At 40.2% G+C, this 27,674-nt stretch overlaps 1 protein-coding gene across 6 annotated transcripts in view; it reads left to right on the top strand.

The window, feature by feature from the left end:
* FNDC3A (fibronectin type III domain containing 3A) overlaps nt 1-27,674 on the top strand; it is a 126,787-nt gene that overhangs the window by 75,354 nt on the left and 23,759 nt on the right. For all 6 annotated transcript variants that reach the window (XM_080375024.1, XM_080375023.1, XM_080375022.1 and 3 more), the window contains 9 exons: nt 2,391-2,663; nt 4,733-4,791; nt 15,586-15,743; nt 16,918-16,977; nt 19,044-19,182; nt 19,798-19,851; nt 20,466-20,590; nt 24,732-24,906; nt 25,517-25,603. In XM_080375024.1, coding sequence (XP_080231150.1) covers nt 2,391-2,663; nt 4,733-4,791; nt 15,586-15,743; nt 16,918-16,977; nt 19,044-19,182; nt 19,798-19,851; nt 20,466-20,590; nt 24,732-24,906; nt 25,517-25,603 — 1,130 coding nt within the window. The remainder of the gene's footprint in view (nt 1-2,390; nt 2,664-4,732; nt 4,792-15,585; nt 15,744-16,917; nt 16,978-19,043; nt 19,183-19,797; nt 19,852-20,465; nt 20,591-24,731; nt 24,907-25,516; nt 25,604-27,674) is intronic.

Here is a 27,674-nt window from a genome sequence, read left to right as displayed (position 1 = left end):
TTTACTGAAGCTTATTATCCCACAAAAAGTTATTTTAATAAATTAGACTTGTCAGTTCAGTGATCCATTAAACATGCATATTATTTTTTATGTGTATCAGTTATAGATTTGCCCAGGAAAGCAGTGCACGAAGTGTTTGTAGTGATGCTGATGCCTTCCCCTGAGTTTCAGTGTTTAAATCCATACCCGAGTACTGTTCTGAGATCTCATATCTTGCAAGTATCCTGTTTGAAGCATGAAACAAGAGGTCTTAGTATTGATTCTGAAAAAAAAAGTGTTCTATTTTTTATAAAACTGTATGCATTTAGTCCAGTGTCCATATTGAAGTGCAGTTTGAATAATCAGGTGCCACCAACCTAAACTCAAACTGTAGTTGAAGCTGTCTTTGGTAGTGCTATTGACATCTGCCTTTAATACATTTTAGTGCCAAAGTGTATGTGTGTACTAACTCTGGTTATGTTGTTAGATAATATTTACATTTCTGGTAGACTTGATTTTTTTTAGATAAACTTATGTTATAAGGTGGATGCTGACCTTGAAAAACTTCCAGAGAGCAACACCAGGTTGCTGTTTTTAGAGGAAGAATTTGGAAGCTGTGGAGGAGTAGATTAAACACAGCTTTGTCATGTCACTGCATATGTGTAGATTTCAGCATTCTATGATACTACTAAAATCATCTAAAATTATCTGCCAGCTAGTTACTGTGCTTAAATACTTGTGATTTACAAAGCTGTCAGATAAGGATGTACTGATGTCTTGATCTTCATGGAATTCTTAGTGTTTCTGTATTCTTAAGTTGTACTTCATTTCTTTCTCACACTACTTTTGTAACAGTACATAATTAGATATTCTTCGAGTGCTTATTTATAGTTCTACTAATTTCTTGGTTTCCTGTAGCCGGCAGTTGTTTGCTTCTAGTTTGCTAAATTGAGACGTTGGAGTATGATAATTAAATGCATAAAAGATAAAGGGTAGTTCTTAATGGAATAAGATTTTTTTAGATTTCTGCTGCTAGGTTATATCCCTTTAAATATGAATTCAGTGGTAATTTGCTAAACTGCTAATGCAAAAAAATGTTGATAAAATGGGATTTTTTGGTTTTGCTTTGTTTTAAATATATGTGTAAGATGTCCTTGGATTTAGGGAGAGGATTAGGGATGCTATAATTTGTTACATATTTGTAACAGATTTTGTATTTAATTCTGGACCATTGACGCTGGCTATGGCCTTCAGAAGTAAAGCCCACAGTTACGCTCCTGTATGAGGAATCTGAATTGAAGGGAAAAAAACAAACCCAGAAGCACTCTAGAGCATGGTAGTTCTCTACAAGAGCTCCTAAATTTCTAATGGTAGTGAAAATCAGATTTCTAAATGGTCACAGCTTATCTAGTAGTCCTTTGCCAAATTTTCTGGGAACTAAGCTGACACACAAAAAAAACAGAAACTGGAAAGCTCTTTAGTTCTGTGACTTCTATCCTTCTTGCAAGGATGTTTTTATTTGATCTTGTTTTCTATACTTCCTAGCACATAAGAAGTAACAAGTAATGCACTTCATTCTTCAGACCAAGTAATCCAACTTACCTCAAAATACACAAATTCTATGCTGATTTTGAAGGATGTATTTTTTTGAAAGCTTTCCTCATTTGTCATTGATAGGGTTACACTGAGGAAGGAGCTGGTTCCATGTGGTACACTGTTTTAAAGTCTTGAGTCAGTAAGCTGTTACGAGCAGCATAAAGGTGAAATGGATAAAAACCTTAGAATGGGATAGAAAAGTTCACAAATCTGCAGTTTAAGTTTTATTAGTCTGCTACTGACTTTTTACCAAAACCATGTTCAGACTTAGAGATGGGACTCTGGTGATACTGCAGCAATACCTCTGGTTGCTGTGTACAGATACAGTGTACTAGAAGACCTAGCCATACTATCTTCAGTCTTCTCATGTCTTTCAGTTGCACTGTGCTTTTGTGGGGTTTTTCCCTGTTGATTTCTGCTGAAGCACCAGTCGAGTAATTGGGCTCTAGTTGCATTCCAAAACTTAAAACTGTATTTTTTATTCAGCATTAGAGCAAACCTCTTCCCATGTAATACAGTAGTGTGCTGACTTTACCATGTAGCTTACAGCTCAAGGAAGATTATAGAAACATTTTAAGAATAATTTTTAAGTAGAAAAAAGGTGTGGGAAGGAAAGACTACATTTTCTTCCCTAGCACTGTTCATATCCAGTTAGCGTGTATTAGTTCGTCTGCTGGTCAACTTCAGTTTTCCAGTAGAAGCAGAGATGTAATTTTACACAAAAATTTGCACTTAACACACAGAGCGTTTTTAAATATATTTTTAATTACATTCTGTTCTGATTTTTAATTTTTTTCTTCTTTACTTTCATTTAGATACTCTGTCTGCTCATGGAAGATCCAACTTTAGAGATGAAAGGTCTAGTAAAACATACGAAAGGTTACAAAAGAAATTGAAAGATCGACATGGAACTCAGAAGGATAAGTTAAACAGTCCTCCATCATCTCCTCAGAAATGTCCTTCTCCCACAAGCGAACATAATGGACTTGCAAAAGGACAGGATGCGGCTGGTATAAGCACAGGTTCCACCAAAAGCAAGTCTTTGGGTAAAGGAAAAAGCAATTCTCAGACAGATACAGAAGTAGAAGGTAAGTATTAACAAAAACTATAAATATATATGTGTGTGTATAATTAAAAAAACATGTGCAAGTCCAGAGTCAGGCTGAGCACAGCATTTATAGATAGAACACCACACTGACAACCTTGAAGTTAAATGGCAGCCTGTAACTGCCCTGACTTACATAGAATGGAGTTAAGGGCAATCAACATGCTAGTCACATCAGAACAATGGGCCTAAGAGAACAAAACTAGTGATGTGCAAGTCTTCATGTAGACTGGAGCAAATCTTACTAATCATACTTCATAAAACTGTTTAAAGAAAATTCTGTTTTGTCCAGAGTTAGTGGTGCTGATATTTTAAGGAATTGCTGGGTATTGATGGCCTGTTTGATATTGAAGAAAGCATGAAAAGAACCAAGTGTCCGACACAGGAAATATATAATCAACTTGTTGAAAATAAATATTTTGTAAAAGAGATCTGTTGTTACATAAAACTCATGTAATGTCCATCCCTATCAACTCATTATTGAAAAGCCTTTGTAGAAAAAGGCTGGTCCTTGCACTAGTCCATGTGAGTTCATGGTTTCTAAGACACTACCATAGGGAGTGTGTTTATTATTAATACCTTTATTTCACTGGAAAGCTTGTGATCTCATAAATGGACTGAATTCACTCGGTCTTGGTCATACAGTAATTTTTGAATCTGATGATGTGTCACTGTGCAACTTTCAGGTCACTGGCATAGCACTTCATATTCAGAGCACAATGTGGAAGACTGGTCATCAGTCAAGTACAGTTTTCTCGGAATAGAGATCTGTAACTAGTGATGCTGAGGGAAACTACATTTTCTTAACTCAGTGAAGTTTACTTTGAGGTGATGATTTTGTGCCAACATGTATTAGACTGCTGTAAACATAAAGGAATGTGAAGAAAATACAGAAAATTGCAACCTACAAGAGCTGTTTCAAAACTTGTGTAGATGATACCCTGTGAAATCTTAGTACCAAGGGATACCTTTGAGATACAACCTGAATTCAGAAGTTGAGAACTGGTGCTCCAGACTTCAATGAATACTTGTCACTATAGTTCCAGAGTGGCATTTGTCTTGGCTTCAGTTTGCTTTGTTGGATGTTACTTATCTGTAAGCTAACTTTACCAAAGCACAGGTCATAACATATGTAAGCAACAGTATATTTTACGAAAATTATGTTAATGGTTCCTTAGAAGTATTTTATATGAAAAATTGAAAAGTCCATTTTTCAAAACTAGTTAATTCAAAAGACGCTTGGGAAGACTATGTACTGTGACTTAGACTTGTAACAACAAACAGAAGTCAGAAAATGCATTTAGTTTCAACAGCATAAATAATCTTAGAAATATAACGTTGTAAATTGATTTGACCCATTGGGTTTTTTTAAACAATGTTATCAGGCTTTGTTTTTCTTTTCATTGTAGTTTAAGGCAGGTTAAATAAAAATGTATGGCCACATCTTAAAAACTAAGTAGTCTGTTCACTTACACTATTGAGATAATAAAATTTTAATATTGTGTGGGAGAAAGCACATAAACCACCTTCTATAAATGTTGAGTCGTAAAGCTCAGCTATACCTTCAGCTGAAACAAAACACCTTAGATTCTTTCCCGGAGATGTAACTGAAGGCTAAGCTAAGGTTTGCCCTTGCAATTGAAGGAGGCCAATAGTGTTACCAATAGTCTTCCAGCGGATGTGCAGTAACATATTTTAGCTACTGGAACTTGACTGTGTCTACATCCAAAGTGAAATCTATAGGAAATACCTCAGCCAAAAGCTTAATTTCTTCATAGCAGTAGTTTGTTTAAAGTTATATGTTAATAAAAGATAACCAAGCTTTCTGTATTCCATAAATCACAGAACAGATTTAGAAGTAGTTTTGTATGAACAGCTTCTTTGGGAGCTTTTTTGGTTTTATGTTGCCCTAGATGAATGCAAGTTGGCAAGGTGTTCTATTTTATACATACTTCAGTCCGTGTGTTGTTGAATTTGAAGAGCTATTTCACTGTAAAGTTGCTGAACAATATTCATGGATACCTTTTGTTTGCTTTGATTTTGTTTTTTAAGAAAAGGATGAAGAAACAAAAGCACTTGAAGCACTTCTTTCTAATATAGCCAAACCAGTGGTAAGTAAATAAAGCTTTCTATAAAATTAGAATGTATCTTTTGCTGTTTTACACGGTGATACATCCTTTTCTCTCTCCAAGTTTAAAGGATCTTTAACTTGCTTAACTTGCAAGTTAAACTTGCAGAAAACTTGCTTACTTCCAGTCACTGAAATGTAAATGACCAAAGTAATTTTTTAGTATTTTAACATTTATGAAGCTCAAATTGTCTTGATAGCTATGTGGAATTCTTCTTGGCCACTCTGAAATCTCAGCATTAACAGAATTATAAAAGATAAATAGAGAAAGAGCTTGCAACATTGCTGGTAACACAATGCTGATGCTTAACATAAAATGATGCTTAACACCATCTTTTACTGTAAAATCTGTTCTCCATGACCTGTAACATTGTTTAGTTTTAACTCCGGGAGGCGATTTCACACACCAGGATATCTCTAGACATGGGAGAAGTTTTGGAAAACTTATTTGAAAAGTAAAGAAAAATTATGACAGATTTCTCTTTAAGTGTCTCTGGTGCCTTCAGGTAAGAGACACAAAATTTGCTAAGGAAGGTGACTGTCAGCAGTGGGCTTTTGACCTACCTGCTTGAAAAATCTACCACTTTTTTTGCAGTTTGTAAAACTGTAATCCGTAATTCTGCATAGGTACTCTTTAAAGCATTGTTGGTAAATTCAGTAGTTTCTTGCATTTGACAGCAGGCCTGTGTCCTTTTCTTTCATCATCTGGGCCTTCCCTGGTCCTAACCTTTCTGTGAGGATTTACACAGCTTTTCCAAAAATCTGCATCTCGATCCTGAGGCCACCAGTTTGCCTGAGTAAAAACAGTTTGCGTTCCCTATTGTAAACTACAAAAAGTCTATGCAACTGAAACTCCAGGAAGAGTTTGCCATGGGTTTGTCCAGTCAGCCAGCTACTTCCTCCATAATCAGGCGCCCTGCTTTTCATCCTTTGTCAGTCCTAAGCTTACCACAGCACACATGCTTCACGTAACTAATAAAGTAAACTTTTATGGAAGAAAGAACATACAGAGAAAAGATAAGGAAAAAGGATCAGATTGAATGATCATTGGACTTCCAGCACTGCCATTCATCAGCTACATACCTTCTCCCTTCCACCTCCCAGACAGGCTGGCCCTGATTTTAGAGCTCCAGTCTTGATTCTTCTTTCATATGTTGCTTTACAGCCTGGCTGGGAGAGGCTGAGAGAGCTGGAACTATTTAGCCCGGAGAAGAGAAGGCTCAGGGGGGGATCTTATCAATGTATGTATAGATACCTGCAGGGTGCAAAGAGGACAGAGCCAGGCTCTTCTGAGTGTGCCCAGCATCAAGACCAGAGACAAAGGGCAGAAACTGAAATACAGGGGGTTCCCTCTGAACATCAGGAAAAATTTTTTACTGTGAGGATGACTGAGTACTGGCACAGGTTGTCGAGAGAGTTTGTGGAGACCCATTCTTTGGAGATACTGAAAATCTGTCTGGGCGTGGTTCTGGCTGGCTGGCTTTAGATGACCCTGGTTGAACAAGGGGTTTGGACTAGATGACCTCCAGCAGTCCCTTCCAGCATGAACCATTCTGTGATTCTGTGTGTTTCAAGGGGTGAGCAGGGATTGTAATGATAGAGGAAGTCCTGAATGCTTGTTGTCCTGCTGTGTCCAAGCATCAGAATGGGTTAACATGTCTTCAGTGCCCCAGTGTCTTTGGTGGCTAAGCAGCATGGAGGTGGAAGCTGGCTGATCTAGCTGTTGCTGTAGTGTAGATAGTAGCTGGGACAGTCAAGTTCAGCAGCGTTTAACAGGATGACCTTGGTGATGGGAGCTAGTGGAGGGGCAATAAAAAGAATTTTTGGAGGAGGAACTGGGACTGAAAAGAAAGCTTAGGGAGATAAAAGTGTGAGGAAGGAAGGGAGTGAGTGAAGAAGAGACAGCTCTGACAAGGAGCACCGGTCTGAAGGACAATCAAGACTTGAGAGATCCTAAAATACATGAGGTGTCTTAAGATAAGAAAATGAGACCAGGAACAAACAGAATTTTAGGTGTGAACTATTGGAAGAACAAGATGGAGAGCAAGTAGCTTTTCTGTTTTAGTTTTACAAGCAAACTGATCATGAAAGGGTGATGGGAGGCTGAACGTCTTACTAATAAGACTGAGAGTAGTGGGGATAGTGGGCAGTAGTAGTAAGAGACTGACTGAAACGACCCAAGAAAGATGAAGACTGGTGAGACAAGGATACCATAACTTTACTGAGAGACTAAAGGGCTGAAGTTGGGTGGGGTAAACGAGGAGTACAGACTGGAATGAAGAACTGGTGATTAGGACCAGACTTCAAGAAGCTGGAGAAAAAAGGTGAAAAGGGCTTACGGCTATAAGAAATTTAGTCTACATCTGACAGCACTGATCTTTATCCAGGACCTGGAATTTAATCCGGATTTCCCACATCTCATCTTTCTTCTGACAGCAAGTACTTGTAAAGTCCTACCAGCAGAGGTTTTGTTTTGCTGCCTGTTGTTTCACTGTCCAGCTATGCAGCTCATCTCCACAGATGTTGGGAAACACTTATTGCTTTTACTCTGTTAGATCAAGCAGCAGAGACAATCTGAACTTAGGATGGTGCTAGAAAGAATTTAAGGGAGCTATTTGCTGTTAAAAATTACATACATAAAAATATGAATAATAGTTATGCACACACACATTTCCTAGGAAACTACGCATCAAAATACTTTTAGAAGAATTCTATTCCATTCTCAAAGTGAAGCAGGAAAGATTCTGTACTACTGCTGGCCCATTGTGTTGAGGATTACAATTACCTTTTGGTTTTGTTTTCTTTTAACACAGCAACGTGCTGTTCTTTCTGTATGGTCCCTGCTGTTCACCGTACAAAACATACCTGCTCTGGGAATGGATCAGGGTTGTGTAGCTAAGGGGACTGGTGTCTTTGACCCCTTTTGGCTCAGAGTAATGAGAGTGTGTCCCAACAAGGGAATGTGTGCCTAGTTTAGCCACATACTGTACCAGAATGGATGCAGAAAACAATTTTGCTGCAAGGTTTGCTTACTGCAAGATCGTGCTGTCACTGGGGTGTGCTGGATGACAGCTTTCTCAGCAGCCCTCAAATCATGAGTGCCTGCTGTCCCTTTCTTAACTTCATGAAAATGTGGATGATCCTTTCTGTCCTGACTGAAAGTACAGGAACCAGTTCTCTAGAAGAATGCACAGTCTTCTGCCAGTGGTCAGGGCATACAGGATGCCATTCAAGTCCAGATGTCATCAGTGGCTGCACCACCAGTGGGAGTGATAACTGTGAGCTTCCTGGGGTGGTTAGAGTGAGACTGTGAGAAGTATGATCAACAAGTCGTGTGTTCTGCTATGTTGCTAATGACATAAGAAGCAGCAATAGCGTGACAGTACTGCCTTGTTTTCTTTCACTTCCTTCCACCCTCAACACTCAATCGTCCATGCCTTTTAGGCAAGCACATTATTTTCCCTCCCCACCATGTCCTTACTTGAACATCATTGCACATAGCTGTGTGCCTACAAGTGATCTCTTTGCAGACCTCAGAAGACATCACAGGCTTAGGCAGTAGTAGTCTGCTACAGACTAGTGTACAGAAGGCAAAAAGCCAAACTTCCCAGCACTTGGAGAGGCTTACACTTTGCAAAGGCAAGGGATTGTCAGGGCTGTGGGTGGATGGAAGACTAGCTGATGTTGCAGCTTGTGGGAGTGTGAAGTGATAAGAGAAAGGGAGGCAGCATTACCTACTTAGGCCTTGGAGGATCAGAAGCAACCCTCCCACAGGTTCTCCAAGGAAACGTTTTCCTCACCCTCCCACAAGTGAACCAGGAGATTGTGTTTTTTCACACCTTCCGTTTATAGTTCTCGTCAGAAATACTCCTGTAGGTTTTTGATTAATGTTTTGCTTGAAGCACTCCTTGTGGGGATTGTGCCACAGTGCTGCTCTTGATGGATCGTCAGTACATTGTTCCCTGGTCGAACTTTGCACTGGTGCAGGCGATACTGGATACTGGCTGTGGTGGTCACATTCCGTTGCACGATATCCTGTTCCAGAAAATTGGGAGTAATGCTGAAGGCTGTGACCTGTCCTGGGCTGTCCCATTTCTTAATGCTCAGGCCAAGAGCATGCACATCTGAAGCAGGTGGTGGACTCTTTAAGGTGTTCATTCGTTCACGCATCTCTTTGATGAATTCTGTGCAGTATGGGGAACATCAGCTTTGCTGCTTCCAGACCCCTATTAAGTGCTTTTATGAGTGTTCTCATTTTCTTAAACTTCCCCCTTTATGGATCCCCCATTCTTTTCATACATGGCAGCGTTAAGATTATAACATGGTACTGCCACCAGATGACCCTTCTACTTAACAGTGGTCTTGAACTTTTTATATCCATATGTAAGCTGGAGTGGTTCTGCAGATTGCACCATGCTGAGTCCTCAGCATTTGAGCAGAGTCCTCACCAGCTGTCATGTCCATTAACTAAGTAACAAAGCAAATAGAAGAAAAGACAAGGGGACCTGAAAAGGCAAAAGCAAAATTAAGAATGAAGTGCGAGGCTGTGTATTTAATGAGAGGCAAAAGGAACTCAGAATTTGAGGGCTGGTTATGTAGTGTGTAAATCCTGTTTTGTGGTTCATGCATGTTCCGTGTATGCTTGCAGGCTTTTAGGTTGTGATGGACCTCACTGTTTCAGTGCACCCTGTGTCACTGAACACAATCCAGTTTGCACGTGCTAGAACTGCTCTTTTGTTTGACCTAAATGGCATGTGCAATATACTTAATAAGGAGATTCACTTTCACAAGCTGGACTGCTAATGAAAACATGCCCACTTCTTAGTTTCCTCGGTGCTGGGGCCTGACTCAAGTATTGTACTGTGCTTCGGAGAAGCACACAGTGTTCAGAGTTGAGTGCAACTAAAACCAATTACAGCTGCTTGAATAAACATACAAAGTAACAAATAATGCCAGGTCTTCTGAAAAAGCTACTCCTGAGTGTCTCAGGGCACCTACGTGTAGTGGATTCTTCTGATCTTAGTATTTGTTCTTCAGAAAGGCTTTTTTCATCTTTGTATTGCAGAGATTATTTGAAAATATGCTAGTGTTTTGTGCTTGAGAACTGACAGGAGTTTCTGAAACTTGAGTAACTCTTTTCTATAATAGAGCTCTGCCTAGTGTTCAAAAAGTCAAATATTGGGATTTTATGGAACATCAAGGATAAAGGACAGTGAAGAAATTAGAAATTACTGTCATATGCTTGCGTTATGTGAAGCTGGAGTTTTGTGTTAAGATAGTACATGCTAATGTAATAGTAAGACTGCCATTGTGCATATACACAATAGGGGAAAGTTGGGTTTTAATAGGAAATCTTAATTTTAGCAATACTTAATCTTGTAATATTTTGCTTTTATCCCTTATTAATAGTCTTGTGAGGAAGAATATAACTGAACCTAGAACTGTCTTTTAAGAATTACTTTTTTAGCTGGAAGTTGAATCTGAAAAGCAGTATCAAATGTTTTATAAACAAGTTAACAAGGACTTAAATTATATTCTCTGATTCTCTCTTGTCAGTGCTTGCAGCTGTGACTTTTTTTTAGCAACTGAGAGTGATTGAATATACTCATTCACCTGTATGTGAATTTCTTGAAAAGCTCCAGAAGTTACAAAATACGTAACAATATATAAAGTGTAGGTCCAGCAGGAAAACCTTGATATTAACCAGTCCCACTCCTATTGCCCCTCTTCTTTTTGTCTGATTACTGACCCCTCACACAAGGTCCTCACACTCCCCCACTGCCGTTATCTGAGGTTGCAGAAAAGAAGGTAGCAACTTCAGTGGGATTCAGGTATATGAGGAACAGGTCTGAAAATCATTTCCAGTGTTTATCCCTGCTAAAGAGTTAAGTGTTGAACCTATTGTTACGTTCTTCTGCCCATGAGCCTGTTCTCCTAGGCCCTCCAGTCCCTCCAGTATCTGCCTCTTATATCTGCTGTTCCATGAGTAGTTCACTCCCCAGTGCTCCTCAGCAGGGCTTACTAGTTTAGGCTTGGCTTCTTGCAACTCCTTTGTTTAATGTGAGTGTACATCACTGATGGGGAACCAGTGGTTTAACTTGACCTGGTTTATTGCAGACCCATGAGTCTCACTGGGCACCATCTACAGGGCTGAGTGACTTGGGTGTGGGTTGTAAATTTTCTAGTCCAGCAAGAGAGTTACATAAGATGGATAGGGCTTTCTGCCATACTGCAAATGCAGGATGAAAATAACATTTTACAGTTTCAATTTCTACATTTCCCAATAGCAGATCAGTGCCTGACTTGAAGCCTTCCATGATAATTTTCCTTTTTAAAAAACAACAAAAAAAAGGGTTTTATCTTTAAACCTGTTAGATGTTTTTATTTCATTGAATCTTTTAACTTCTTATAAATTCTGTTAAATAATAGCTTATTGGCTAACATATTTCTCCTCTTTCCCCTATGCATATGTGTGCCGTGTGTATGCATAGAGAATTTATATAGGTCTTTATACACTGCAGCTTTTTATGCACCATGAGGATGTCATTAATTCTCAGCTTCTGTGAATAGTTTTCACTTTGCATTTCTGATCATGTTCAGTTCCACTCACTGTTGCTTTAAAGTTTTGACAAATTTGCCAAAGCAAAGCTTTTTCATACTAATCTTTAGTCACATACTCAGTTTACACAAAGTGAAACAACCAGAACAACCTACTTAGTTGCTGATTGTTGGGTGGGTACATAATACTACTTCATTGTGATATAGTTACTGTGGTAACAGTTTTCATCGATTATTTTAGAAGCCTTATGGAAGGTTTACATGAGTTGACCAACAAATATTGCCCTGGGCTAGTAACTCAGGATAACAATTTTTCTTCTAGTTAGAGATTAAAGAGCATTTCACCCTGTTCTCAGTTAATGCTTGTTGATAATCTAATGATTTCCACTAATACTCTGGGTTTAATTTTACTAGTCAAAGTCCTGTGAGTTGTCTGTTACTCAATAGTCTGTAATGCTGTCTTTGATCTTGCTCCCACTCTTCCTGCTTTCTCTGTAGTGAACAGTTGAAACCTCTAATATTTTAATGTTCCAATAAGATGTGTGTCGGGCTGACCCTGGCAGGACGCAGGTGCCCACCAAAGCGGCTCTACCGCTGCCCTCCTCGGCTGGGCAGGGAGAGAAAATGTAACGCAAGGCCGGTGGGTCGAGGTGAGGGCAGGGAGAGATCGCTCGGCAGTGACCCTCACGGGCAGGGCAGGCTCCGCTTGGCGGCATTAGCCTAATTTGTTAGCAACCACATCAGAGCAGGATAATGAGAAATAAACCCAAACCTTAAACCACCTTCCCCCCACCCCTCCCTTGTCCCCGGGCCCAACTTCACCCCCGCTCTCTCTCCCCGCTCCCAGCAGCGCCGGGGCCGGGCATGTGGCTGGGGTCAGTCCCTCACACGCTGCCTCTGCCGCTCCTTCCCCTCAGGGCGGCTCCTCACAGCCCTCCCCTGCCCCAGCCGGGTCCCCCCACGGGTGCCGTCCTTCAGGCACAGCCGGCTCCAGCCCGGGTCCCCCCGGGGTCCCCAGCCCCGCCAGCAAACCTGCCCCAGCCCGGGCTCCTCTCCCCGCGGGGCCACAGGCCCTGCCAGGAGCTGCTCCGGCGTGGGCTGCCCACGGGTCACAGCCTCCCTCGGGCACCCACCTGCTCCGGCGTGGGGCCTCCAGGGGCTGCCGGTGGGGATCTGCTCCTCCGTGGGCCTCCCCGGGCTGAGGGGGACAGCCTGCCTCAGCGTGGGCTTCACCGCGGGCTGGGGGGAACCTCTGCTCCGGGCCTGGAGCCCCCTGCCCCTCCTGCGCTGCCGTGGCGGCTGCGGGGATGGGCCTCTCCTGCGTTCTCATTCTTCTCTGGCTGCTGTTGGTCTTCCACTGGGGTTTTTTTTGTTGTTGGGGGTGTGTTTCCCCTTCTTAAATACACTGTCTCAGAGGTGCTACCACCGTCACTGACAGTCTCGGCCTTTGCCAGTCGTGGGTTTGTCTTGGAGCCAGCCATCATCAGCTCTGTCAGACATAGGGGGAAGCTTCTGACATATTCTCACAGAAGCCACTCCTGTAGCCCCACTACCAAAACCTTGCCACGCCATGCAAACCCAGTACAATTATGTACCAAGCCACCTTTCACTCATACCAATCACATTACTTCTCTGGTGTAAAAGAAGATAGACAGACTAAGGTATATGAAGAGAAATGTAATCTGTGAAGTGTATAAGGCAGTTTGGTATTAGCAAAGTGACAGATAACATGTTATGTGCAGTTCTGGGCAAAGCACTAAAGGTAATAAAACTGTAGGAAATAAAGAGAACAGTGAGAATGATCAGAGGTTTAGATAAGTGAGGGGAGACACAAATCCTATCAGTCTTCAAACACATACTGCAGAAAGGAAGGGAAGATCTGATGTTCAGCTCTGTGGTGGCTAGGACTAGTCATCTTAGTTGATAGTGAGAGAGGTACTCCCTCGACTTTAGGAAAAAAAATATCAACTGCTAAGATAGCTAAACATAGGAATAGATAGATCATCTTACAGTGGACCTACTGATTCCGGAGCACAGCTGGTCTTCCAGAAACCTACAGTTCCATCAGTATCCCGTGCTGCCTTCTGCAATCCAGGAGGGAGGGATTAAGAGTATCTGAGAGTGAGTTTTTACCACCCCAGATGCTTCCTGTAACTCCAAAGACTTCCAAAAATGCTAGAATTCTACTGTGGTGATTTGAGTGTTTGTTTGTGACCACATCAGGGTTATAGTGGAATTTCTGTTACTGAACTTTGAATTGTGTTTCCAAGAAGTTCAATGGGTAATCTTACTAGCATTTGATCCCTTTCAGGGTGTGATTTATTGTCCTGTTAGCATATAAGGGCTTAGTGATATTATTTCCAAGACATTGAGGCTCATCGGTTTTGATTTTCCTCCTCCTTTCTACTTGTCTGCTTTCAGTAAGTCATCTCCTCTCTGCTGCATTCTTGAAGTTGCCCCATTCAGGCTTTAGTTCAGTAGATGATAGCAATTTGAGCACCAGCTGTGAAGATAGCATTTTGATTCTGATACTCTGGTAGTAGATTCCCAAAAGCAATTATTCCCAAAATAGATATATATTACAGTCATATTGTAAAACTAGTAATTTCATATAGTGAAAAGTTTTCTGTTCTCTTATGAAATGATTGGAAATAATAGGTGGGTACAACATGTAAACGACAACAACAGACATGCAATATTAATAAACACAAATTTCTAAACTTCCTTCTATAATGGATCCTAAAAATTTGTAATCACATGCATGCACCTGTGCACTCACCTACAGAAATATGAGCATCTGCAACCCCTTGCAGCATGTATGGGTTTGGAGCAGCACCCACTCTTCTGGGAGCATGGGTGCCCCTAAGTGCATGTTTCCTCTGAGAGATGGTGGTACTTTAGCTTTGCATGTAACTGTGCTATTCCTTAAAATCTGTTGTTCCCTGCAATCTTTTAATCCACAAGCCATTGAGAAAGCTCTCTACCAGGTCACATGTGCCCCCCCCCCCCCCCCCCAGGTTGTGAGTTCCTGCCTGCTGCACCCTGAAATCCTGTTGTACCAGCTGGGGTGCAGCTACTTGTGGTATCCATCAGACTTGGATGAAGGTGGCGATGGTGGCAGGGCAATTCCTCGTACTGTCAGGCCAGGTTTTGATCATTGCTTTCTTCCACCCCAGCATCTTTTATTCTTGTTAGGATTTTTTGTGATGCTTTCATACTTCCAAAGCTGATTACTTCTTCATTTTGGAAGTCTCTTTGTGATTCCCTGGTTACCATTTAATCCACCAGAGTGCTGCTGGCTTTTAGCCTAATGAGTCTGCTGGGGCAGACACTTCTCAGACAGTTGGAGGTGTTGTGTTTGCAACACACTGTTTATACTCATATTTCTGTCACACCAACTGTTGTTACTCAGGCCTTTCTACAAAGGGTGGGCTGTGCAGGCAAGCACCACCACAGGAATTATTTAGGATGCTGCCTGTTATATATATATGTGTAAATGCACACGGACCTTGTAAGCATGCCTTCAGCACAAGTGCCTGAGCTCAAAGTACATTGAGATACGTTAGAATATTCTGTTTCCTATCGTACTAGATTAGAACCTCACATAGTTGTATCCCTATTAATATCCTGATAAAAAAACCCAAATGTGCTGGAGTAGTTAACCAAATAGGTTCTAATCTAATGGGAGAATCTACTTTTCACAGTCACAATTAAATTCCCAAAGCAGAGTTTCTTCACGCACCTGTTAGAGTAGTGCCAGCCATTCTGGAGAAGTTCCTGAGTTTCTATGTATTTCATAAGAAAACCGAATCACCAAGAGAGTACTAAAAAAAAGTCTTAGTGCCAGTGATATCAAAGGAAAAAATGCCTGAAACGTTATTTAATGAAATGACTGATTTAATGATATATGCTTGCCATCTCTTCTGCTTCACGAATGATACCGTTCGGTTTTATATAGCCCACTAGGTGGCATTCATTACTTAGAAGTTTCTTTGCACTCAGCCTTGTGCCCTAGGATTAGTTTTGTCATGAAATTTCTTGTATTTCTGGCTTGATTTCACCTCTAAAAACTATTTAGTAGCTATTATATCAGTATAAATAATCTGATATGGTACTGGTATATGATTTTGTTCTCTTTTATCTGGTCCTGTGTGGCAAAGCAGCATTTATATACAATAGCATTTAAATGGCAGAGATCTCAAAAGTTCTGTTTCTACAGGTATCAGACATACAGGCAAGAACAGCACTACTTACATGGTCCCCTCCATCCAGCGATACCAGAGAAGATGCTGACAAAAACGACGTACCAGAGGTTTACACTTACGAAGTGATGATTTCAAATACCGGAAAAGATGGGAAGTACAAAACTGTATACATGTAGGTGTTCGTTATTTTTATTTAATTGCTGTTGCATTGAATTATGTGGCTTAAAACCTCATTAAAAATCTGTCTCATGTCTGGAGATTTAAATAATCAGCAGTTTTGTTTAACTTCTATTTTGGAATTAACAACCTTTTTAGTAGAATTTGTTGGTTTATTACTAAAGTCTGTACCATCAATTAGAATGTAAAGACCTTGTTCTTAGATGTTGGTGTGTTTTAATATCACTTAGATGTATTTCAACCAGCTGCACTCGAAGCTATCAGTTCTGAAGTAGTGAGATAGACTAGTGAGAAATAGCAGTTGGTTTTGTAGTTATGTACTTGAGCACACGCTTCTACTCCCAGTAAAGTTATACCTCCCTTCCCTGAAAATGTTCTTAGTAAGAGACAGTCTTACGATATGAAAATCTGGATTCACACAGAACAAACTCCAACAGCAAAACAAATAAAACAATTCAATTGTTTAATTCCTAACACAACATTTTTCCATCAGTTTTTTGCAACTTGGAGAAATACAACAGTAAAATTTACCACTAAGGGTGTAGAGCTTGTAGAGCTCTCTAATTATTGTAAGTCTTTGTATCTAGCTAGTTATCTTAGTCACCTTCCATGGATTTCTTAGGAGCAGTACCTGAATTGCAAGTTGGATGTTCCTGTCCTAGAAATTAGAGCAAAAGAAACGAGCTTTGCTAACTTAAGTTGATGTCTAATAGATGTTACTTAGGCACCTTTTCTGTTTACTAGGTGCTAACAAGTATCCATATGCAGTCACGTACAGTTTTAGATAATCGTTCTTGCAAAGCTGAACCGAGTTTCTATAGGCCCTGGTACTTCAGTGGGTTTTGTGTAATAACGTATATGTGTACACATGAAGCTGGTCTTACTGCATAAAGAGGAAAGTAAGGATTCTTCATTAAAAAACAACCACCAAACAAACAAAATAACAAAAAAGGCAGAAAACCACCAAGGCAAAAAACCAGCAATCAAACACAAGAAACCCCTAAAGTTCAAAGATAAATACATTTACATTTCACTATATTTAACAACAGAGACAAACTGTTAGCGAATACATTTCTTAGGAGTGTTAGGCGAATGGGTTAGATGATGTGTCTTTTTATAATCATACGGGATTCTGAAAGTCTCTTAAACAAAACTGTATCTCTCTCCAGTGGAGAAGAAAATAAAGTTACTGTAAATGATCTCAGGCCAGCAACTGATTACCATGCAAAGTGAGTATCTCTTTTTCTACTCATTATGTTCAGTGGAAATGTTTTAAAAGTTTCATTGTATCTGTGTATTTGCATAAGTCTTCAGAGATTGTCTTTACCACTTCCCGCCCTCCTTTGAGTCACAAATCAACATTTTTGGCTTAGCTGACCACGCAGTCCATTTTGGGAAACACAAGAGAAGATTGTTGTGCCACCATCCAACATCCATGCTCTTTCCTTCATGCCAGCATAGTGACTTTTTACTGTCCTTTGAGCCAGGTACAGATACTACGTGCTTTCTCTCAATTTTCCACAAGCAGCAAAGTACCTTGCATAGGAAGATGCTCATTGTTGGCCACCTGAAGGTCACCTTATGCTGGTTTTGCTTTACTCCAGTAGACCAGTGAATCTGACCTCATATGCACTACAAAATATGTGCCTAGCTCAATGTAATTCTACCCTTCTAGCAGAATTCGATACGTCATACTGAAGAAATAACATAGAATTGGAAAGATGTTGTTAGCTGGTGTTCTTCCCTCCATTTTCAAATATTGGAGGGTCATCTGGAGCTGAACTTGGCAAGGGACGCAAAGAATAATAAGAGCTTCTATAGGTATGTCAGCAAGAAAATGAAGGGCAAAGAACATGTACCCCCCAATGAACATAACTGGCAAACTGGTAACATCAGACAAGGAGAAGGCTGAAGTATGGGAGAGCTACATTCATGGTCCTTGGTGTGAAGGTTTCTACACTTCCTAGTGCTGTTTTCCGGAATATTGCCCTGGTCGCCGAACCAGAAGGAAAAAGATCTGTTATTATCACAGCCCTCATTTGATTTGGGCTCCTGTATGGTCTGCAGCACAGGTTAAGGAGAAGGATGAATGGTAAATTGACTCAAAGCTCTTTCATATGCAACTGTTCCCCTGTGGTTTTGTTCCTATTTTTAGTAGTTTTAATGCACTTTACCCAACAAATGCACGGACCATAAGGGTCAGAGCCTAAGACTTGCTTTTTCCTATGTAAGTCCTTTTTTATCAGGCTACGTTCAGATTCTTTCTTGTTTAGTTCTGGGTTTTGTAGGTCATATATGGGAATAGGCGGATTAGCCATGTAAGCTCTTCCTAAGCAGAATTATGCCAGTTGTGAACACTGCCCGAAATAGTGAAGATCAGGAAGTCTAAACTTTGAAGATAACTGATAAATTACATACTTGCAACTGTATGCAAGCACAGCTTTGTGTGCGTCATTAGTCACTGTTCAAATGTTTGTCTCCCTGTTCACAAAATCTACAAAGCCAAATTTCCTGTGACTTGCTGTTCATGCAACAAGAACATATAAGGACTTTTGCATCTTCACAAGCAGGCAACCTAGGTCTCACACCAGTGATCACAGGAAAGTGGTTTTTTAGCTTTTATGTTTTTTCTTTCAAAAGAACAGATAAATCGGAAGAAATTAATGTGCTTGTTCACCCAAGGAAGAGACAAGGCATAGCTACACAGCTAGGGGAGCAGGGTGAGCCTGGAAGATAATCCTGTATTTCCTTTTGGAGACAAACTGTTAGAAAAACAAACCACTTCTTTTTGAGACAGAAGCAAGAACACTCTGCTGAAGTACATGGAGAGTTAGCCTTCCTAAAAGAAAGGACAGGGTGAACAGACTCAGCAAGGTCTTGAAGGAGTGCAGAGGATACTCTGTAAGTGTATCAACAGCTTCACTGTGCTCACATGACAAAAGCACTTGCAGGAGAAGAATTATTCATAATATCGATTAATATGTCTATAACAGATAATGAGCCTGCAAGATGTTACCATTATTTCCCAAAGTACAGCAAGTAACAGACATAATTTAAATGTCATTGTGAAACTAAAGCTGACTGACGGTAACGATGTACGTCCAAAGTAAAGGACTCTTTTCTTTTGTGTTACTTGTGGTGACCAAGGTGCTTCTGCCAGTTATTTGTTTACAACGGTGGTATTTTAATAACGAGGTAGCAAGACAAGTAACTTAATTCTGAACACTCAGTTTTCTTTGGAAACTGTATACACAGATTTTGAAGCAAAATGTTAATTGGCTCTTTGCCACTGTAGAATCCAAGTAGAATGCAACTGTGTAAAGGGGAGCCCTTCAGAAGCAGAGAGTTTTACCACAACAAGTTGTGAACCTGAGACTCCAAATCTGCCCAGGATAACTAATCGGACCAAAAATTCTCTTACTCTTCAGTGGAAGGTAAGAATTTGCTTAACAGCCTTTAAAATAAATACTTTAAACTCTTCAGAATTGTTTCAGATCTGTCAATAAAATGCCAGTTCATTGAAATGGAACATTTTTGTCAACCATACCTATTTCAGTCACAGTTCCATGAGTGGAAATAGATGTGCTGGATTAAATGGGGACTTTAACAAAAAGAGAAGCGTTCCCAGAAAAGCAAGGGACCTTTGTAGATTAAGTTGATGAGTTCCAGTTGCCTGCTGTACTGTGGAATCAATTCCTTTCCCTGTCATTGAACATAGGCTTGTTTGTGCAAACCAAATGGAGTGGTCTGGAGAGGCTGAGATTTGGGCTGACCTGCCTGCAATCTAGCTGCTCAGAAAAATACGACAGCATTTTACATTGCTGCCAGAATACTTTTTCTAAGTCTAAAAAACCAAAACCATAAACATGGTACAAGCATTCATTGGCTAGAGAATGTACTAGGACTGTCTTGGGAAGAGAAACAGTCATATAAGGGGAGCGTCATTTGCCGTCTGCTGGTCTTGTCATGATTTGCCCCATACATGCATTTTTTCCTTAAGTGGTCTTGTATCTAGTTAGAGCTCTAACTTTCTTCTTTTCCTGTTGCAGGCATCTTGTGATAATGGTTCTAAAATCCACAGTTACCTTTTAGAATGGGATGAAGTAAGCAAGTTACTCTATTTTATTTTTATTTTGTAGGGTTTTTTAGAAGTACTTGTATGTGACTGTGCACGTGAAGTTGTGTGAAGATTATGACTTCTGTCTGGAGGCATGTGAAAAATACGTAATTCCTGAAGCAATTATCAAAATATGATTATTGCCTAATTTCTTTCCTGGGGAATATAAAATAGTAGGATCTTAATGACATGATTCTGCTGCTCTTAATAGTGGCTTTTTCACTTGTAGTCCAATACTTCTTTCAAGAGCTGACACCAAAGGATCATTTTCCTTTAACAGTCTTTCTTTTGTACAAAGGGAGTGGATCTGCTATGCCTGTTTGAGCATCTTCCAGTCCCTACCTGCTATCCTGAAATAGCAGAGCTGCAGAAGCTTCGTGGCTTTTTCCTTCCAGCCCTGTGGAGCTGGGAAATGGAAAGGAAGGAAAAAAACCTCTAATTCAATATATACGCAAATTTTCATACGCTACTACCTCACTATGTGGGAGAGCCATGAGTTATGTTTAATTTCAAAAAATGAATTTACTTCACATTTGTATGTTACTTTAGTTGATGGGTGCATAATAGAGTGAATAATGTGATTAACTTATTCCTTTTTAGGGAAAAGGAAATGGAGAGTTTTGCCAGTGTTATTATGGCCAACAGAAGCAGTATAGGATTACTAAACTATCACCAGCAATGGGGTACACCTTTAGGCTAGCAGCCAAAAATGACATGGGAATGAGGTAAATACTACTATTATATATATAAATATGGAATGCATGTGCATGCGTGTGCTTGTTTAGGAGAAACATATTATGGCATTTAAAGAAAAAGGTCTTTTGTCTAACTGGAATGAAGTGGAATATAGAATAATTTTGTTGGAAGGGACTGACAGTGATCATCTAGTCCAACTACATAATTAATTCACAGTATGTGATTGGATTATTTGGTTTGCAGATTAGCTGCATACAATGAACCACTTTACCCTGCTTGAGCAGGGGAGGTTGGACAAGATGACCTCCAGAGATCCCTTCCAACTTCAGCTCTTCTGTGATCCCCAGCATAATGCATTTTGTCCAGGCATGGAATAGCTACATACTAAAACCACTACGTATATCCATACATACTGTAGAAATGCTGCGAATCTCAGCCCCTCTTAGAAGCAGATAATACAGCTACTTCTGCCAGACTTGGCCTCATTTCCTGAAGAGCTCCTCAGACATTTGTACGCGATGCTCCTGGAATGGGGAGCACAAGCATGGCACAGACAACCCGGCTGCTCTCATGTGAAGTCAGCTCAGGCTGTGCTTGTTTTTAGCTTCAGTCTTTGTAGACCTACATTGATCACTGAAGTTGCTACCTTGGACATGTTTCCTGCTGCTTGTTCTCGTAATAGAATTATTGGCTAAGCACTATGTTGTAGAGACTCACACATTCATTGCAGTTGTGGCTTTTGTGTCTGATGTAATAAGCACTTCTACTAAAATTCTGGGGATAGTGCTAAAAGACAAGCAACTCAGCCAGAGGACCAGAAATGAATAGTTTAAATGCTGCAGTGCTTGTGCTGCTGCTGTGCTGACCAGAGGGTACCTCGTACCTTGCTCTCTGCTGCTTTTGGTTCCAGGGAGGTTTGACATGGTGCTAGATCTAAGGTTAGCACCTGAAGCTGCCATGGCAATTTTCTAGGGCTTATTGTCCCTCCTTAATTTAGAGTTGTAATGGTGACAGTATGAAAAGGTGTCAGTAACTCTGCTGGATCAGGAAGTAAGTCAGACGGAACCCCGCTGTGACCTGTTAGGTGTATCTGTATTGTGCTCTTTGACATGTCCTGTGACTTGGATACGTCCCTTTATCTAAGGTGTCAGTCTCCTGTTACCCTGGGAAATGGACAGACTATGACATTACCATAACACTGAATTCTTTCGACATTCTAGAGCTTACTGTGAATGCTTAGGGCATGTGGTTCGTTCTTTAAATTGCTACTTTTCAGAAGTTACAGAGTACCAAACTTTATTTTGAACTTTTGAATGTATGACAGTTGACTTCAGTGGAGAATATATGTAAGAACTTGGAGGAAAAAAAAACAAATCATCACTGGTTTCTCAAGTTACACTTGTACTAGTGGGTGCCTTAGTTGTTGGGAATGCTTCTTGGTCTTCAGTTAAAGCAGATAAACCTGGCTAATAGTCATACTGCCAGGGCTCATCATCTCTAGAGCAGACTGCCAGTGTCGACGCTTCCTAGAAGCACTTGGACCTTGAGGTCCTATGTGGCATAAAAACAGGGCTTCTCTAGGCATCAGCCTAAATTTGCTGGTTTGCATTTTTTTTAATTTAGTGTTTGAAATATTATGAGCATTATGATGCAGCTCACCAGTGGTGGTTTTATAGCATGAAATAGAGGATGTGTGTTGCATGTACAAGGAGGTGTTTGCGGGAACAATGTCTGCTTGGACGGTGTTGAAGGACAGTGTAAAGAATAAGGAGCCAGACCTGGGGTTGTAGCTCATGCTGGGTGGAAGAAATCTTTGGCAGGCTATTACGTATGTGAAAACCACAGCTGGCTCAGGAGATGAGGTGTGTGTTGGGAGGTTTTGGAGAGTACTTGAGGAATGTGTTGCCTGTAGTGCTTGTTCCTGTGTCTTTCCTTAGGCACCTGCTTTGGGCTACTGTCAGAGGACACTTGTAGTGGGCTAGACTGACTTTTGATGTGCTCAGACACAGTCTTTATTATGTTACTGCCTTCTGGATGATGTTTCTGAAATGAATTATTCTCTGAGTTGCTTTGTCTTGACGATGTGATTTAGTTGGAACTGTTAAAAAAAAAATAAAACCTGAGTCCGCTGGCAGTTAAGCAGGGTTCAGTGCCTGGGCTCTCTTCCCGCTCCCCTTTTACATCTGAGTGTAAATATACCCTCTAGGAATACCTACATGTACTATAGATTCCTACAGCATAAGCTGGTAGAAGACACTGGTTAGTTAAGTACCCTTCTTAAACTAATCATGCCAAATACATTTTTTAAATCAATATTCATAGCCTTGTAAAGATGCATTTTTATTGCCTTTATGGTATTATTTAATTAAGAAGTCTCTTGAAATAATACTTCCTAGGGTAGAGTGCCAGATCATTCCTTATGAAGAATGTTGAGAACCTTAGGCATCTGGAGGCAGAATTTTGTCTAAATTATTTTACTGACAAGAACAGATATTTTATGTTTGAGTTAGTCATATTTTTACATTTAATTCTAACCACACATGAAACAGTGGCTAAAGAAAACTGGAAAAATAAAATTATTTAAAAGATAGATAGCATTATTGTGCTTCTAAATGCATTAAGAGTCATTCCAATGTGGGTGTCACTGGAAGTCTTAGTTGATTTCAGTGTAATTTGGAGTGGTTCAATCAAGTAAAGATAATAAATCTTTTTAAGGTGTGGGGTTTTTCACCTTGTATCTGCTTGTAAGATGACACTCCTTCAATTGTTTGTCGTGAAGAGATAGGCTTAGTATTTGTATAGCATCTCTTCATGCTTTCTCTGACCTACCTGTATAATGCTGAAATTAATAGATACATTGTGTAGATGCATAAGTATGCATCACTTAATCTTCATTTCGGAGATTTTCTTGCTTGTGACTTTTTTGCAAGAAAAAAAATTAGTATTCCCCTCAGATTTAAAAAGTTTTTCTTGTTTTGCGCTTCTTCTCTTCTTGCTTCACAAATCTATTCCACAGTCCGGATGTCCTCACGGACTGCATATCTGCTTTGGGTGCTATTGACACTTGATAATGTGTTGTCTGTAAGATTTTTTTTAAAATATTATTTTTTTAATGACAAAAAGACTTTAGTGCAGACCAAAATTTACAGCTTGTGCATTATTATAATGTAGGTTGGGTAGGAAAGAACGTGAAGTTGAGTTATCTTTATATTGAGATTATTTCAGAAAGGTCAGGTTCTGGCACACAAGGTGTTTAACTGGTGCTGTTGTTTAAGCCATACGGAGAATTTTGTTTTCAGGGCTTCCTGATGCTCACTTAGGTAATACCTAGCTTTTAGATTAAAATTACATCTTTGACATTAAATTTCATGTAGTTAAAAAAAATTAGACTGGCTCATAAGACTGTAAATGTTTCTTCAGACCTGATGTAGAAGCAGCAAATGCCAGCTGAGAACAGGTGGGTTTTTTTTAGTCTAGCTGGATACATATCAGACCATCTGTGAAAACACAGTACCTGTATACTGACTTCTGCGTCCTTCTGTTCCACAGTAGGTCTTTTTATGTGTTTTCATTTCAACACGTATCTAAGCATCATCAGATAAGGTTGACAGTTGTATTAGGAAATTCACTGGTGTACACTACTTAATTTGTTCTGCAATAAGACTTTCATATTGGCAACTCTTAAAATAACATTGAATGAGGCTGTTATTCTGTTGTTTTCTGAATCACTAGAGAAACTAGTACTTCACAGTATACTTGAAGCATATAGTTGTTGCCTTGGAAGCAAAATTTTTTTTCAGGTCTTCCCATATATGCTTTTAGGTTTTTATGTTTTCATTTTGAATAGGGTGGACACTGTGGTATTAGTACATTACTGCATATAAAACTCCATTGTTTCAGAAGAATGACAACATGAAAAAGCAAAATATTTTTGTTAGAAAAACATTGTAACTATATCATATAAAGGAAACTTTTGATTATGAACATGTTAACCTTGTTCAGACCTTTTGTAACTGACAGACTCATAGGCATGCTTAGTCTTCATGTACCAGCCTGCGATTTCCAGTTGTGCGCATGTCCAAGAAACTGTCTTAGTTGTGTTTAGTAAGAATTGTGTTTTTCTAGATATTGTTGTGTCTATTTAGTTTACATACTGTCTGTTTTAAACAGTGGTTTTAGTGAAGAAGTCCTGTATCATACCTCAGGCACTGCCCCAACCACACCAGCAAGTCCTTTGCTGATTAATGCTGGAGTTACTTGGTTATCCCTACAGTGGACAAAACCCTCAGGAACACCATCAGATGAAGGAATCTCATATATATTAGAGATGGAGGATGAGAATTCAGTAAGTTTAGAATACTTATTTTCAATAAGAAAAGAGACTATAATGTGTCTTGTTTGATTTATTATTGTATTAGGTGTAACAGTGATTACTTTTGCTAGAATGTTCTGCAAGGAACTGTATTTTCTGAAATTAAGCTAATGACTTGCAGTTGCTGTGACCAAGCCACATAGCTTTCTCCTTTTTATTGTGACAGTAATTGTTCAGTGTTATTAAGCTCCAATCCTGCAAAAGACTTTTAGAGTTTGCATGTTGAAAGTTAAGCTTGTAAGATCAAAGTAATTGCATCATGAAGTGTGGTCCCTGTAGGTGTCATTTCAGCCTAACCACCTTTGTTTTAAAATGAGTCCTCTTCTACCTATGAAAATGTTTTGAATAGTTCCTGTTTACACTGTGTATATTTTTCTTAGTGTTTTTTTCTCCTTTTCTGATGGGAAGATGGTTAGTTTCCCCCTCTCCAAAAAAAACCTTGTGTTTTTGTAAGTAATTGAAGGTGCACTTGTCAGGGGAGCATAATAATTATGGTCTGAAACAGAAACTTATTTGTATGAAGTATGTTACGTGGTCTGGTCTGCAAATATAATGTTTCAAGTAATCCTATATAATTCTGCAGGGATACGGTTTCAAGCCAAAATATGATGGTGACGATCTTACCTATACGGTGAAGAATTTGAGGCGTAGTACAAAATACAAATTTAGGGTAAGATTTTTTCATATATTTGCTTTTGGGATTGGTTTGGGGTTTTGCACCAGAGTAACTTGAGATTGACTTAGAAGTGGGGAGGGCCTTTTTTCAAGGAAAGCCAAATTTGATGCCAGTTTCTTAAAATTTCAATCTCAAAACACCTGCTTCATTAATCATCTCTGCAGGAGTAAGAACCGCTGCAAGGGTATGACAGTTGCAGGTATCTTGAAATTCCAGGTCATAAGTAAATGTTCTTAGCAGGTTTTTTGTTTGGAGTTGTTTTTTCTTTTATTTGGCTTCAGTGTTGCTTATACACAGGTAATATTACTTAGTCCAGCTATGGGGTTCTTTGATAGACTCTAAACATGTCCGCAAGTATTGGGGTAAAGAGCAACCTTGATCAAAAAATCATGTCAATGAGCACTGAGCTCAAGTTAGTAATTCATTCATATTACCATGGTGCTGAGCCCATACTTCTAAGTCCTGAGTGATAAACTTGTTAGCTCAGGGTGAAGTCTGGCTTAACAGTGAGGTTTTGGGTGTGGTTAAAAGCAAAAAAAAACCCAAAGCATACCAGCTGTGGAAAGGCAGCCAAATAGCCATCAAGGACTACAAGAACCTTGCTAGGACATACAGAGATGTAGGCAGGAAGGCTGAGGATCAGCTAGAACTGAAATCTGCCAGAAATGTCAAGAACAAGAAGGGGTTCTCTAGGTATGTGAGCAGTAAGCAGAAACACAGGGAAGACATACATGAGCCCATTGCTAAATAGGGCAGGGAAGCAAGTTACTAGTAATGCCAGTAAGGCAGAGGTTCTCAATACCTCCTTTGCCTCTGCCTTTACCATCATAGCTGGACCCCAGGTCACAGGATCAAGTAGCTACGACAAGGCTTGTGTCAACCCACCAGTGGTGGAAGAAGGGATGAGATGTAGCCTCTTGCAAGGGCTCAACCCACATCAAAGTGGCTGACATTGTTGCAAGGACACTATCTATAATATTTGAAAAGTGATGGAGATCAGGGGATATCCCTGATGACTGGAAGAGGGCAAATGTCATACACATCTACAAAAAGGGCCCAAAAGAGACCCCAGGGAACTACAGGCCAATTGGTCTTACTTCAGTCCCTGGGAAAGTAATGGAAGAGTCCTGCTAGAAACTATTACAAGCCAAATGAAGCAGGTGATTGGGAAGAGCCTGCACCAAAGGCAAATCATGCTTGAACAGCCTGATTGCCTTCTACATCAAAGTAACACTCAGTTGGCCTGAGAAGAGTAGTGGGTGTTGTTTACCTCAACTTCAGCAAGGCATTCGATGCTGTTTCCCACAGCCTTCTCCTGGACAAACTGTCAAGATACAAACTGGATAGGTGGTTCGAGAGATAGGTAGAAAACTGGCCAACAGGCCACACTGAGGGTGAAGTTCAATGTTTTTTACTCAGGCTGGCAGCCTGGCAGAAGTAGGATTCCCTAGGGATCAATATGGGGCCCCACGCTGTTCATCTTCACAAACGATCTAAACAATGATACTGAAAGCATCCTTACCAAGTTTGCTCGTGACACCAGACTGAGTGGTGAGATGAACATACCAGAAGATGAGATGACTTCATCTGTGTAAGGTGACATCTTGCAGAGAGACCTGGACAGGCTAGAAGAGTAGGCTAGCAAGAACAGTATGAAGTTTAACAGAGATGAGTGCCAGTCCTGCACCTGGGTCAGAGTAACCAAGCAGCGCAGTGTAGGCTAGGAGAAGCCTTGCTGAAAGAGACCTGGGGGTCCTGGTGGACAAACTGACTGTGAGCAGTGCAACACTGCAGCAAAAAAGGCAGACTGGGTCCTGGGCTGCATCTGCAGGGGCACTACTAGCACAGATAAGAGAGGTGATCACCCACTGTATTCAGCTCTTGCCAGGCCACAGCTGGAGTGCTGTGTCCAGTTCTGATCCTCACAATTCAAAAAAAACCACCAAACATATTGGAAAGGGTTCACAGGAGGGCCACGAAGATGTTCAAAGGGCTGGAGAACCAGCCCTGTAAGGAAAAACTAAAGGAATGAGATCTTTTCTCCCTGGAGAAAAGAAGGCTCATG

This window comes from Falco punctatus (assembly GCF_963210335.1).
Source record: "Falco punctatus genome assembly, chromosome: 2".
NCBI lineage: Eukaryota > Metazoa > Chordata > Aves > Falconiformes > Falconidae > Falco > Falco punctatus.
The sequence above is the reverse complement of the archived record's forward strand: the minus strand, read 5'-3'. Positions and strand labels throughout refer to the sequence as shown.